Consider the following 14,418-nt stretch of genomic DNA (forward strand, 5'->3'; position numbering starts at 1 on the left):
TGGGACTCTTCCAAGTAGAAAAGAGCAAAATAAAAATAAGAAAATATAGGAAAGAAAAATATGCTAACCAACAAAGACAAAGAGTAAAAGCATTGGATCAACAACTGTAAAGCTAATACAAAGGTTAAAAGACAGAAGTAGGAAGATCATGTGTAATTACAACAGTAAATACAAGATCCACCCGGACACAGAAGTAAAAAATAATGACAAAAACATAAGTGTGGATGAGGGTGAGTAAAACAGCAGTGATTTTAGAATGTGTTCAAACTTAAGCAACCATCAGTTTTATACTGTTATGAACATCTCTTGGTATATATAAAGTACATGGTAATGACAAACTAAAAATCTATGAGATTTACAAGTAACACACACACACACACACACACACACACACACACACACGAGAAAAAGCTAAAAGAGTTCATCATTACCAAGCCAGTATTAAAAGAACTGTTAAAGAGGGACTTGTTTAAAAAGGATAAAAAGATTAAAAATATGAATAAAATGGCAATAACTACATATCAACAAACTATTTCAAATAAAAAAGGATTAAATTCTCCAATCAGAAGATGGTGGCTGAATGGATAACAAAACACATATGCTGCCTACAAGAGACTCAATTCAGACAGACACATGGACTGAAAGTAAAGGGATGAAAAAAGAAGTTGCATGAGAGTGGAAACAAATGAAAAGCTGGGTTTGCAATAGTTAAACCAGACAACACAGACTTTAAAACAAAGGTTATAATGAGACAAAAGACCCAGTTACCCCACTTCTAGGATTTATCTGAAGGAACCCAAAATTCCACTTTGAAGAGACATGTGAATCCATACGTTCATTGCAGCATTATTTACGGTAGCCAAGATATGGAGGCATCATGGGTGTCCATCAATGGATAATGGATAAAGAAGAGGTTACACACACACACACACACACACACACACACACACACACACACACACACACGATTATTACTCAGCCATAAAAAGAATGAAATCTTGCCATCTGCAATATGGATGGACCTAGAGGGTATTGTGCTGAGTGGAGTAAGTCAGATAGAGAAAGATGTCATATGTGGAATCTAGAGAACAGGACAAACAACAGAAACAAGCTCATAGATAAAGAGAGCATTTTGATGGTTGTCAAATTGGGCAGAGGGATGGAAGGGGAGAGGGGATTAAGAGGTACAGATTGGTAGTTACAAAATAGTCATGGGGATGTAAAGTACAGCATCAGGAATATAGTCAGTAGTACTGTAATAACTGCATGTTGTCAGATGGGTACTGGATTTATCAAGATGATCACTTCATAAGTTATATAAATGTCTAATCACTGTGTTGTACACCTGAAACTAATATAATGTATGTCAACTATAATTGAAAAAATATATAAAAATAAAAACATCCAAATTGGCAGTTACAAGTCAAGGGGGAGTATAGTATAGAGAATATAGTCTATAATATTGTAATAACCATGTGTGGTGTCAGATGGGTACTGGACTTATTGGGGATCACTTCTGTTATGTTTAATCACTATGTTGTATACCTGAAACTAATATGTCAACGGTAATTGAAAAATACATTTAAAATATATCAAAAAATTTTATGTGCACATGGAAAAGACAAAGGAAAACAACTGTAGACCAAAATGACAAGTTGGGTGTGTTAATGTGATAGTATTAGGTGGAGTTTTTTTTTTTCTACTTTGTTACTGTTTTAATATTGATTTTATAATATAGGTTTCTTGCCAAGTTTACAATGCAGCATTTATTTCTACTTTGTAAGGATAAAGATTACTTTTAATTTTGACCATTACCTGAGAGCCTTCTATAAATTCTTAGCGCTTCTAAAAAAATTATACTACTGCCTGCCTTTTCATTTTTAATGAAGTCCTTTCTTAGAGCAACATGCAGTCACTTAGCTATAAGAGCCTCAGCAAAGCACAAATACCTGCATTAACTTTTCAAAATTATCAAGGAAACAAAATTGATAGGTAATTCTTGTCGATTGTCTTAAATTTTTTTAATTTAGAAGAACCATCTACTTTGCAATCATGAAAGTACAACAATGTGATTTCAAAAATCTGAGACTCTAATGGTTTTTTTTTTCTTTTTTAATAGCTCCCAACATTGGTAACCAAGGCATGTCAGCCTGGTTCAATCTATTTGCAGACTTGGATCCACTTTCAAACCCAGATGCTATTGGACACCCAGATGATGAACTTCTTAATGCTTGACTCAAATTATGATGTCACTTTAATGGCCTTGAGACATCGATTTTGCAACATACTGCCTTTGTGGAAAATTTATATTGTAACTCATACACAAAAGCATCCTGTTTGTGAATATAGCACTTGTTGGCCAACCTTAGACAGATGGTAAGGACTACCTTTGAATAGATTGTCTTTTTAAGATCTCAGATTTGTGGCTGTTGATAATATGTGGAAAGTATTAGAAACTATTGAATCCGAAATAGATACAATTTATTTTGAAATAACAACTAGGAATAATTCTGTCAATAAGGAGTTGGGTTTATTTATTTGGAAAGCCTTTCATGTATAAGTTTCCTTGCTGGCTGTGAGCATTTTCTATGTGGGTAAATGACAGAATGTAAATTGGGTTGTGATTTGGGGTTGGTTTTTAAATAAAACAGTGGTAAGAGGCATTTTCTGTTGTGAAAACAATACTAGAACCAGACCAGTTTTGTCTTTAGTTAGACAGGTAGGATAACATTTGAGAGCTCCATTTGCTTTAAAATCAGAGAAACTTGGTGCTTATTTTCTCCACTTGGAGGCTAAAATGTACTATTACCCTTTTTTTTTTTCCTTCATAGACAATCAGACACCCCTTGATAACATTGCCAAATTTTCATGGGGAAGTAGCAGGATGATTTATTTGCAAAGTCCATCCTCCATAGAAACAGAAAAGTCTTTCTTCCCATCTCATAATCTACAGAATGTCCAGTAACATTCAAGACATTGTACAGGTGTTTTCAAGCCTGATTTTTCATAGATACAGTAATATGCAGTATTCATATTCTTCCTGAAATGGAGGGGAGGTCAATAAACAATTGACAATAGTATTTCTGAAATTACTCAGGAACTGCTATCTGAATGAGGGAGAAATTCTAAACACCTTATACTTACATATATTTGCATACTTACCCCATATTTCTTGCCGTGATTTAACTCAGAATACTTTCTGGTAGAGTTACAAAAAGCTCTACACGATCAATGATGGAGTGTCATATTTTTTCCACTTTTCACTTTCTTCCGGTGACAGCATCTGCGGCTCTGTTTGTTTATTAAAGAAGAAAACCTGTTACCTGTAGAGTGTTTTGAATCTAAGTTACAGGGAAAGCTATTTCACTGAAATTAGTGTAAGCTAATGAAAACATAGCCACTACATATACACATCAATTACTCGATTTCATGTTAGTCTTTCTTGCCCACCTTTTAGTCTTGAAGCAGTACTCCCAGTGTCTTACTTTTGTCATTAAATTTATTTCCATAAGAAAACATTTTAACTTTGTTGTTCACAGTAATTTCCATCTACTTAGTTTTAAACAAACTTATTATTGACAAGAGAACTGCTTGTAATGTCTGAGCCAGTGTGTGTAGAAAAACATTTTTTTAGGAATGGATGGACCCAAGTAGGTAAAACGCAGTCCACTTCGCATCCATAGCAGTTTGGCCTAACTGAATCTGAACTGTCTGCAAGCTCCAGAAAAGCACTACTATGCCCAAGTACTGCATAGGCTGGAAAGACCTTATCTGAGGGTCAGAAACATGGACCCAGGAAGTCTTTCCTTAAAATCTTTTCATATGCTTAGTCCTATTTATTTGGTTATCCCTTCAGAAGCATTTTTTAAGTCTTCCTTTTTATTCAGTGAAATTCCCCAGAACGCAGTACTGTCTTTGTTCTGCCAAGATGCAATCACCATGGGTTATGATTATGATTGATGATCTAAATACTACACCTATGGTGATTCTGCTCTCAACTTTGAGTACCTCAGAAAATGCTGACCTTGTCAAGTTTGTCCCATTTTTATTAGTTTCTTTCACTAATGCATGAGTTCAAAACTATCTCCCTTGCATGCAAAGCAGTCATTATCTCATATAAACAAAAACACCATAACGCAGAGAAAAACCACTGGTCTCGCTAAGCCAGAAATCTGAATCCCAGACTCTGAATGTGAAGGGATATGGCCCTCAATTTTCCAAGAGCAAATGTCCTCAAAAAATAGAAACATACGAGAGATTTTTATTTAGTTCTTAGTGTCTCTAACATTTTCTTTCAACACAGAGTATGTTCTTGACCATTTACCCCCAATTCAAAATTAACTGCCTTAGCAAGTCTAGTTATAACTTCAGCAAGTCTAACAACTCCACTTTTGAAGAGCATATTGAAAACTTAGTTATTAAAATGAAGGTAACCATTCACACTTTCTCAAGATTTGTCATTTGAAACTCATTCATTAATTTAGGGCCGGAAACAGAAATTTGACTATTACTACAGCTAGATTACTAATATAGGAAACCAACCACATATTCAAATAGGGAGTAAAGGAAAGGATAGAATAAACAGAACAGAATGGTGACCAGTTGCTATTTGTCTAAATCTAGATCTTCCATTCAGTAAGAAATATATTAACCTTAACCAAGAATAGGCTGAGAACTCTTTCAAAAGAAATATTTTACTGAGTGGGGGAAATACCTATCTTTTACTTTTTAATACCAAATAAGAATGCATTTAAAAAGCCCCAGAACTAAAATTTGCCTAATCTACCACTTTACAAGAAAGGCAGGAATACTAGGGTATATTAAGATCAGATAGGTATAATTTTATATCTTTGAAATCTTTCATTAATTGTAAAACATAGCTCTGTTTTGGTTGGAAACAAACTATTTTAACAAAACAGGTTTCAGCATTTGCACAATGAAGAGTTTGTATTTCAACCATGGATATTTATTTCACATAACTGTCTTTACAGACCATCTGGAAATGCAGAGGTCTTACAGCATAAGAACAAAAGAAGTTTGAATGTGCTCTATTTTTTGAGCCTCTTTTAATAAAGATTACAAGATGTTAACAAAAGTTTATTTCTTAAAGTATTTGATACAAATCCAATTATTGTTTCCTTATTTAAAAACTTGGGTTTTACCTTAGAATCACAATAGTGAGAAGGTAGTTTAAATTGATGATACCACAGAATGAAAATAAAACCAGAGCAATTAATATCCTTGTGAATCTGGATTCTAATTTACTTCTTACTTAACATATGAGAAATAACAATGTGTATTCTCTGTGTAGTCTCAGTAACAAAATACAAATTGTCAAATATCAAAATCGTGAGCCTAGAAGCAATAACCAATGTAATATAAGCCATAATATTTAACTTGATTTCCTAAAGGCAGGAATAAAAAGAATAAAGTCTCAGAACTGATCCAGTGCATTGGCAGTGCCCTGAATTCCATTACCTTGAGCAATGAAGCCCCCAAATCTTCAGATGTAGAAATTAGACTAGGAAGAAATTCAGGCTTTAAAATACTAATTCAGCAGTATTGAAAATAATGCCTTTAAAACATACAATGTGAAGTTGTTTAGATATTTAAGGCAAACTTATGCAACAGGATTGGTCATATCCATAATCCCAACACAAAATATCTTCCGTATTTTAAGTGCCATTTAAAAGGAGACTAAAGAGTTCAGTATTTAAAACTGTCCTTGATATTTAAAATGAAGTCATGGTTCTTCACTCAGTGTTGTAAACAAACTGTTCAAAGTACAAAGAGGAAATACAAAAAGGCGATAAAGGTCCCGGTGGTGTTAATAAATACGAATTTGAAGTGCATTGTTTTCACATTAAAGAAAGTTGGGTTTTTTCCCCCATTACAAAGTAATACTCTCTCATTTAAAAGTCTGAAAAACACTAAAAAGTAAAATGAACATCCACAGGAATAACCAGTTAACAATGTATAGTTATTTTGTAGTGCCTTTGTCACATACAACTTAAATTTGATCCTCATGATTTCATTCTACTGTCTTTGTCTGAAATGGACATACCAAAGTATTGAGATTGAAATTACTTTTGTCTTTTCTTCAAAAAGCCAGTTTAAAAAAAAAAAAACAGCAAAAATGTGAATCACTCTTTTCTTCCCCTATTAAAGAAAATATTTCTTTTGACTTTCTACAACTATGGCGACATTAAAATCCAGAGTTTGAGGATTTGTGTCACTAGCTTCCTTGGTCAGGAACTGGCGTCTAATCAGCATGTTTTCTCTTCGCCCTCTGAACCAAGCTGCCAGCAGTTGAAGCAACGAAGGTCCACTAAGGAGAACAAACAGGGCAGTGGCCGAATGGCACATAATCTACAATGATACTGAGAACCTCTATTTTATTAATAATGTCACCATTACAGGACAAATAGCAGTAAGGCTCTGTGGTTAATGTTTGAGTTCTAGAGTTGGTCTTGGTTCAAAGCCAGACTCTGACCTTTCCCAGATGACCATAAATTACTTAATCTAATTCCAATTTCATCATATATAAGATAGTAAAAAAGAGCAGCACCTAGCTTCATCGGGTCATTATAAAGATTAGGGTATATGGTAACATATAAAGTGTCTGGCACTTGGTAAACTTAATCAGTGTTACCTATTTTTATTGATTTCAGCTCAACAGCCTTGACTATTTTATACTTTGTGAGCTGATCATTTTCTATGACCAAAAACTTATGGCTTTCCTAAAGAATGAATAAACTAACCTAACAAAGATGTACTTGCTTCCAGTTTTATAAGTCAAGCTATTTTCACATTCACTAACCATTTACCTGACAGCACTATCAGCATTTCCTTCATCACATAAACAGAAAACTAGGGTTCAAAGAGGTGACATCTTTACCCAATGTCCCATGACCATTAAGCTGCAGAGCCAGAACTAGTACCCAAATTATGGCTCTAAATCCAGCTTTTCTGCATCTCCCCTGCATTATCCCAATGATCTAAAAAATAAATGCTTAACATGTGGAATTGAGATGAATGCTTATACTTCTGGTTTTTAACCGGGAGAGCCTCCATAATAGTCTTCTGTAAAAAATGTTTAGGACAAATCCATGCTAGCATATAAAATCAAAGTTAAGAGTATATGGAGATAAATCCTGAGGAAGATGCAAACTCTTGAAAAGTATGTTATTTTTTACAAAACCAGCAATTTGGAGATACTTATTAATGGGATGTAGAAACAATGTCTCTAAAACTAGTCTAGTTTCATGTGTTACAATACCAGACTAACTCAAAGGTACCTACACAAAAGCTGTTCTTAACAATATTTTTCACATCATTTTATTTACAACCTAGTAGGTATATAGTCAGGTACCACTTGACAGGAATGCATTCTGAGAAATGTGTTATTAGGTGATTTTGTCATTGTGCAAACATCAGAGTGTACTTACACAAACTTAGATGGTATGGCCTACTCCACACCTAGCCTCTCTGGTATAGCCTATTGCTCCTAGACTACAAACCTGTACAGCATGTTACTGAATACTGTAGGATAACTGTTAACATAGTAAGTATATATAAAAATACTTACTGTTAAATAGTAAGTACATATAAAAATAGCACTTACAAGATAAAAATGTTACACCTGTATAAGACACTAACCATGAATGGAGCTTGCAGGGCTATAAGTTGCTCAGGTGAGTAAGTGAATGATGAGAGAATGTGAAGGCCTAGGATTACTGTACTCTACTGTGGACTTTTTATAAACACTGCACACTGAGGCTACACTAAATTTATAAAACAACACAAGATAAAACCAAGTACCCAAAAAATGATATAATCAAAAGACATGGTAAACATGAGATATATGAGGCTGCTATATGTAACACGGCAGTTTTATAGCAAACTTTTTTATAAGTGCAAAGAGTACATTCTATGACAAAAAATACATAAACCAACAACATTGTCATTTGTCATTATCAAGTATTACGTACTGTACGTAATTTTATGTGCTGAACTGGAGGTGTAGTAGGTTTATACCAGCGTTACCACAAACACATGAGTGATGCACTGTGGTAGGACATCACAATGGCTAAGATGTCACTAAGCAAGAGAGTTTTCACTCCTATCTTATAGAACCGCCATCATGTGCAGTCCAAACATTATACATTGCATGACTGTATCTCTTATCTAGCAAGAGTTTTACACACGAATACTCTCCTTATGTGTAAATATACTCGTTTTCTATTCTGCTTAAAAAAAAAAATCTTAGCTGAGCCCATTTAATTCCAAAAACAAAGTTTGAAAAACACTGAATCAAAGAGATACAAAGGCTATTTGTATTATTATACTATGATATACAGCAGGTCCTCAAATATTGTTTCATTATAACAGTGATGAGATGCCAGAGGAACTTAACTCGTTTATGTCAATTAGCCTATGGTAAAATTGGTTTCATTATAAATTGTTTCACTTAAGTCACAGAACCTATCGATGACATCGAGGGTTTACTGTACATTGAAGAGGATACTCTATTTTACACTGACTTTTTTAAAGCAACCAAAAGGGAAAGGATCAATATAAACCTAAAAACCTTTCTTTGGTATATTTAATATTAACAATTCAAAGTAAAAATAATAAATGGGGGAAAGAGAGCAACACCCAGCCGGAAATCTAAATTTGTTCCTTTCAACCTCTTTAACGGTGAAGGGATGAGACGGAAAAGGGAAGTATGAGCCGGTTTCAGATTCTCTGTATTTGATGCTATGTTAAATATAATGTAAATATATATACTTTAGTTATCCCCAAATTCTGGTCAACCTTTTCCCCCAGAATTTTTTTATTAAGTAACTTGGTGACCATTTTTTGTGACTGACGGCCATGGTGACAGTAGGTCTGCTGTGTGCATACAGACTAAACTCCCCCCGCCTGAACTGTCTTGCATAAATAAACCACTGTCACAAAGGAAGACTACAGATGGTTTAGGAAAAGTGAATTACCAAAACAAAAGGAAAAAAAAATGTCTTACGTGTACTTCAGACTAAAATTGATTTCCCAAGGTAAATCTGTAATGTACTGAATTAATTAAACTGTAATGTACTGAATTAATTATAAACATGTATATCCTTCAGTGTACTTGTTTATAATTTAATGTTTGCTTATCATTTGCCAAAGATCAGGTACTTTTAAGTTTAGAGAAAATAAGGAGGTAGTAAGGAAATAACAACTGTAATATTATACATCCTGCTATGTACAGAATGCATTTTTCTACAGATTTGTGAAAAAGACTACGCTACGTATAAGTTATTTCAGGCTAGAGGTGTCTGAAAAGAAAATGTGAATTTGAGACTATATTCATAAAAGTACACAGAAAAAAAACTCAAGAACAGATTTTATTTTTAACATAAAAGTTCTATTTTCTTGTGAGGCAGCAATAAGTGTTCAGATACAAGGAATACATAAGTACATAGTAACAATATTTATCACCACTGGAAATGCTGTTTTGGGGGGAGAATTTTGTTAGAAAAACAAAATCTTAAAAATTGCATTTAAAAAAGATTTACATACCTTCAACAGAGATGAAAGGTACAGACTTTAAAAAAACATAAATTATGTTCTTCAACAGGATTGTATCAACAAAATATTGTTCAGGACTGCTCTGCTTATCATTAAATTAGGCAGAGTAAAACTTAAACCTTAAAGTGCGGAGTGAAGTATTCTTAGCTTAATGCAAATTCAGCACTTCCACTGGTAGGATTTTGAGACATCAAAATTCCAAGCATCAAGGAATGAATCTTAAGTTTAGAATAGTAAATTCAGTAGTGGCAATTTTTCTTTTATTTCCTTTAACATAAGAAAATCTTGATAACCCAGTCCTAATCTTGCACATACAGAAAGCTATAAATTCTGCCATTTTTTAATACCTTCCAGTAAAAGCCAGCCATTAAGGAAAGGAGAAAAATGGCTTTCTTGTTGCCAGTTATTCCTCAGTCAGCAATAGCACCTTCTAAAAGGCTGATTTGGCTTGTCATGAGTGTAAGAAATATTTTAAACAAAATGAAGAATCTAGATAAAAAATAATTTTGGCATCCATGCTCACAGTAACCAAAAACACAAAGCAGTTTTTCAAAAACATAATTGGTCACAAAAGCCATGACAAGACTTAGTCATGATCAAAACCAGTAAATTTACATGTTATCACAAAGAAATTGTTTAAGGGTAAAAAAATAACTTAAGACCGAAAAAGTGAATAACCACAGAATAGCTCCTTTTCCTGACATATACATGCCACCTATTTATTTTACTACAATGGAAATAAATTTATTTAAAATTAAAAATGTTTTAAATTATATTCCCATTGAAGCTATTCTAAATTTACCTTCTGTACAGTTTTCTACAGAATAACAAGATAATTATGGAATGTAATTTTAGAAAACAGTATTATGCAGTCTATTGAGACCATTTTTTTAAAAAAAATCAAATCTGTAAACTAAGGGTTAAATAAAAAAGCTCAATGGACCTATGGTTAATATTTTTTAAGACTGCGATAAAGCTCATATGCTTAAAAATTAGCCCTTTGGCACTGGCAGTTAGAGTTGTTTGTACCTTGTACTTTTTTTTCCCTTCGAATTCTCAGGCTCTATTTCTCCCAAACCCAAGGATATGTTTGGTTGCCATACAATTCATTTACCTGTAAATTCACATTCTTACAACCAAACATTAGAAGTTCCATTTATAAGCTATGTAAATAAATCTTAAACTTATCCTCCCATTCCGATTTTAAATTACTTTAGAATAAGGATATATGAAACTCTACAAAAAATATGAATTAGACAAACGTGCACAACAGAGTAAAAAGAAAAATTGTTAATAAAGTGGCATTCTAGTTGTAAAATACCCTTGTAACTTGTGGGAATGGAGACAGAAGAAAGTGTAAGGCAAAGAACAGATTTAACAGAACTCAGGTAATTCAAAAACCGAGGGGTTTTTTGAACCTTGTTTTTAACTTCCTCTTCCTACCATTCAAATCGACTCACCTGATTTTGTGGGGGTTTTGGGGGGTTTTTTTGTTGTTGTTGTTGTTGTTGTTTTTTGCCTTTTCTTCTGTACTTCTGACAGAGCAGTTCTCAGGGTGAAATGGTAAAGTCAAAGGCATAACAAAAGCAAAAAAGCAGGGTTCTAAGAAACCAACCAGAAAATTTACATCCTGAATAACTGAGCTTTTACTGATTTAGAAGCCACAATGTACTAATTGCAACTAAATTCGTTTTGGATGAAAAGGTACCATAATTCATTGCTCCTGGCAATCGAAACCTGACAGACTTATTCACATCTGAGTTTGTCTAACTTGCCTAACTATATCTCCATTTTAAACTTAACAGGGCATACTTTTGGTGACTTACATGTTTTAAAAGTGCGTCATTATAAGAAGTCTTTTCAGAAGATTTACTGCCACCACTAGGTTTCCTGTGATGGGATATGTCTGGATAAACGGACATTAATAACCTTCTAAACCGTATCCCTTTTACAAGTATTTAATTTTTGTTCTCCCTTTAATATGTATAAGAACATCAAATTACTGCATCATAAGGCAGTATATGAAAATCTCAAAAAGATGCATTTTATCAAGTCTGCTGAAACTCGTTTTTAAAAAGAGCTGCTCCTTAATTTCACTATCACATACCCAGACATGAAATACTGTTGTCATGTGATATTGGCAGTGATTGTACTAGAATAAGCCTGTTCTTTGTGCTCCAATGCTCTCTTTGCCTATTTTCCCTACTGTGTGAAATGTTGGAGGGACAACTAGCAAAATCTGTAGGCAACAACATATCTCAGTGCCAACCACCATAAAGTAAAGGTCAGTCGCAAGATTCTGTGACTACGGATTGCTATTCAACGGATTACACTCCTGGCAAACTACTACCCCTGACCATATCCACAAGACAACAACATCACAAAAGCAAAGAAGGAAATCCATGCAGTCATTTTAGGATCTCTTGGGACTATGATACAGTGATGATTAAAGGTAGAATGACACCTGTGGTAAAGGGAGATCATGTGATAAATATTGTGCAGAAAACCAGAGGCTCCTTACTCCTAGCTGGCAATCAACACTGGGTAGCTTCTTTTTGGCTGACTTTTAAACCAACTTCCAATGATAGGTGAGAACATATTAAGCAATTGTCTCCAGACCATAATTTTTCTGACCACATGGTGAAATGTGTACAGGAGTAGTGAAGAAAACAGCATTTTTACAAGTATTCCACCCAAAGCACAAACTTCTGACATCAAAAAACATAAATCACATAATGTACTAATATTGCTTTTTATCTTTTTTTGTATATACTTGTTCAATGTGTTTACCTACCATTTCTTGTTTGGGAGAAGAACATGGTCATGAGGTTAAGACTGCTGGGAAATGCCAACAACCCCTTTGGTCCCAAAGCTGAAAACAGCTGAGAAAAGCACATATCTAGAAAGGGAAACAAGAAACAGAAGCCACCAAAGAATCTTTTAAACATCCTGTTTGCTATGTTTCAGAAAATGTAACATTGGTATTATAAAATAGTCATTTTTATATAAAAGATGGTTCTTGCAGCATCATTCGTGTCTCTAGGAATCATGTTTGCAGGGATCAGGTTTTTATTTTTGTTTCTAAAGAAGTTTGAAAACAAAAAACAATGAGATATCAGCCCTCCAAAAGTAAAGAACGAGACCTTTCTTGTTTCAACCAGTGCTTGAGGAAAAGGCAGGCTAAGCACTCAGGGCTGGCCTCCATGAGTGAGCAAAGCCATCAGAGGGGCTGCTTTCTTTCCGAAGATGTACTGTGACGTGTCACTGTGAAAAGTTGGAGCACATCACAGCGAGTGGGAGCACACGATGCCATCCATCACAGTCACGTGATTTGAGGAGGTTCTCAGTTACCCAGAACAATGGCTATGCAGCACTGGGACCTATCCTTCAGCTTCTTCGATTGGTTCTGGTGGTGTGAGTAGAGAGGCTGATGGCATGACTGTACTTGTTCCTCGAGAGACTCGGTCTTGCTCTGTGTTTGTAGACAGGGAGGCCACAGCGATAGGCTGCAGTAGAGTGGTTGTCATGCCAGTGGTGACTGTCAGACTGTGGCCAGAGCCCTTGAGAGTAAGATCTGGTGTGGGAAGGAGTGGCTTGAGGATGCTGACGAGGCAGAAAGCAGAGCCGCTTTTGGGAATGAAATTCACCTTGTTTTTGTCAGGACAGTAAAAGGCTGGGATTTCATGAAGTTGTTTTGGCCTAGATGTAGAACAGACAACCCGATACTTTTAAGTCACCAAACGCTGGAAGTAAATTCTTTTATTATTATTTTTTACACATAAAAGGAGTACAAAATTCAGCTATGTCAAAAGCTTCAAATGCTATGAACCAAAGTAGAATTACAACACATGATTCAAAATATGTATTTTAGAATGCTAGAAAAACACCATTCATCGTCGCTGCTTTCAGTTCCCTGGCAAGCCCTGTGCACGACACACATAACTCAGGCTAATGACCACTGTATCCCAATGAAGATCTAAGATAGCCAATATGAACAAAGAATTTCCTAAAGCAAAAGAAATTCTAGATGTTTAAAGACAAAATATGTTCCATTACCATGATTTTCCAAAGTCTGTAGTACTTTGAAGGGAGGAAGCAAAGAAATTAATGACATACAATGTTCATCTTTTGCTAAGTTCCACCATTGCATGACTAAACTTTGGTAGGCCTAAGTTCCTCTTCATGTGCACTTAAAATTTCTGAAACAATTCGAGTTAACTATAATGGTTTTCTGAGTAACGTAATAGAAATGTGAAGTCAAAATAAAACTAATGGTGGTCCTTTGCTCTAAAACTTCTACTGAAGTCAAATCCTTCCCTGTCCCCAGATACTCTTAAAAATTAACTCGCATAGTTGGAAGAGGATACTACTGTTAATGGTACTCTATGAAAATAAAAATATAAAATAATTAAATTGCTAAAGGAACACAGAAGTGCTACAAAGTTAAAAAGAAATTAAGGTGGGAGAAACTAAATAAATCAAGATTCAGGTAGACAAAGGTCTATGATCACATAATATGATATGATTAAAGTATGGTTCCCATCTCCTAATAAAACAACAACAACAAAATCCAAATGTGTCGAGTCTGCACTAGACTCTGGGGACCCAAAGATGGAACAATCTACAAGTAGACAGAATAAATGCGTAGTTCTTGCAAGGAGGGGATTCTAAAGGCAGAACTATGTTTCAATATAATTAGTCTCCTTTGTAGTCTTATGTGTTTTACGCATTTAAAAACATTATCCAGAGAATTTATAGATTACGAGAGCATCTATAAGCTTTATCAGACTGCCAAAGGTGTCCATAGCACAAAAGTTAATAATTCCTGCAAAAGGGTATGACAGA

General features: G+C 34.5%; 2 protein-coding genes across 7 annotated transcripts in view; one reads left to right on the forward strand and one right to left on the reverse strand.

Moving 5' to 3' along the window:
- The window catches only part of ICA1L (islet cell autoantigen 1 like), a 63,146-nt gene extending 60,483 nt beyond the window's left edge, over positions 1–2,663 (forward strand). For all 4 annotated transcript variants that reach the window (XM_016161918.2, XM_036236220.1, XM_036236221.1 and 1 more), the window contains one exon: positions 2,120–2,663. In XM_016161918.2, coding sequence (XP_016017404.1) covers positions 2,120–2,235 — 116 coding nt within the window. In that variant the 3' untranslated portion in view covers positions 2,236–2,663. The remainder of the gene's footprint in view (positions 1–2,119) is intronic.
- Positions 1,689–14,418, reverse strand: part of FAM117B (family with sequence similarity 117 member B) — an 80,697-nt gene continuing 67,967 nt past the window's right edge. The window contains exons 8-9 of one of the 3 annotated variants that reach the window (XM_036236219.1): positions 12,368–12,472; positions 1,689–3,291 (exon numbers count right to left, since the gene is read on the reverse strand). In XM_036236219.1, coding sequence (XP_036092112.1) covers positions 12,403–12,472 — 70 coding nt within the window. In that variant the 3' untranslated portion in view covers positions 1,689–3,291; positions 12,368–12,402. Of the gene's footprint in view, positions 3,292–9,387; positions 13,273–14,418 lie in introns of those variants that run through there. The other 2 variants (XM_036236218.1, XM_016161916.2) reach the window with 2 other exon arrangements.

Source organism: Rousettus aegyptiacus, unplaced genomic scaffold (assembly GCF_014176215.1).
Source record: "Rousettus aegyptiacus isolate mRouAeg1 unplaced genomic scaffold, mRouAeg1.p scaffold_m13_p_2, whole genome shotgun sequence".
NCBI lineage: Eukaryota > Metazoa > Chordata > Mammalia > Chiroptera > Pteropodidae > Rousettus > Rousettus aegyptiacus.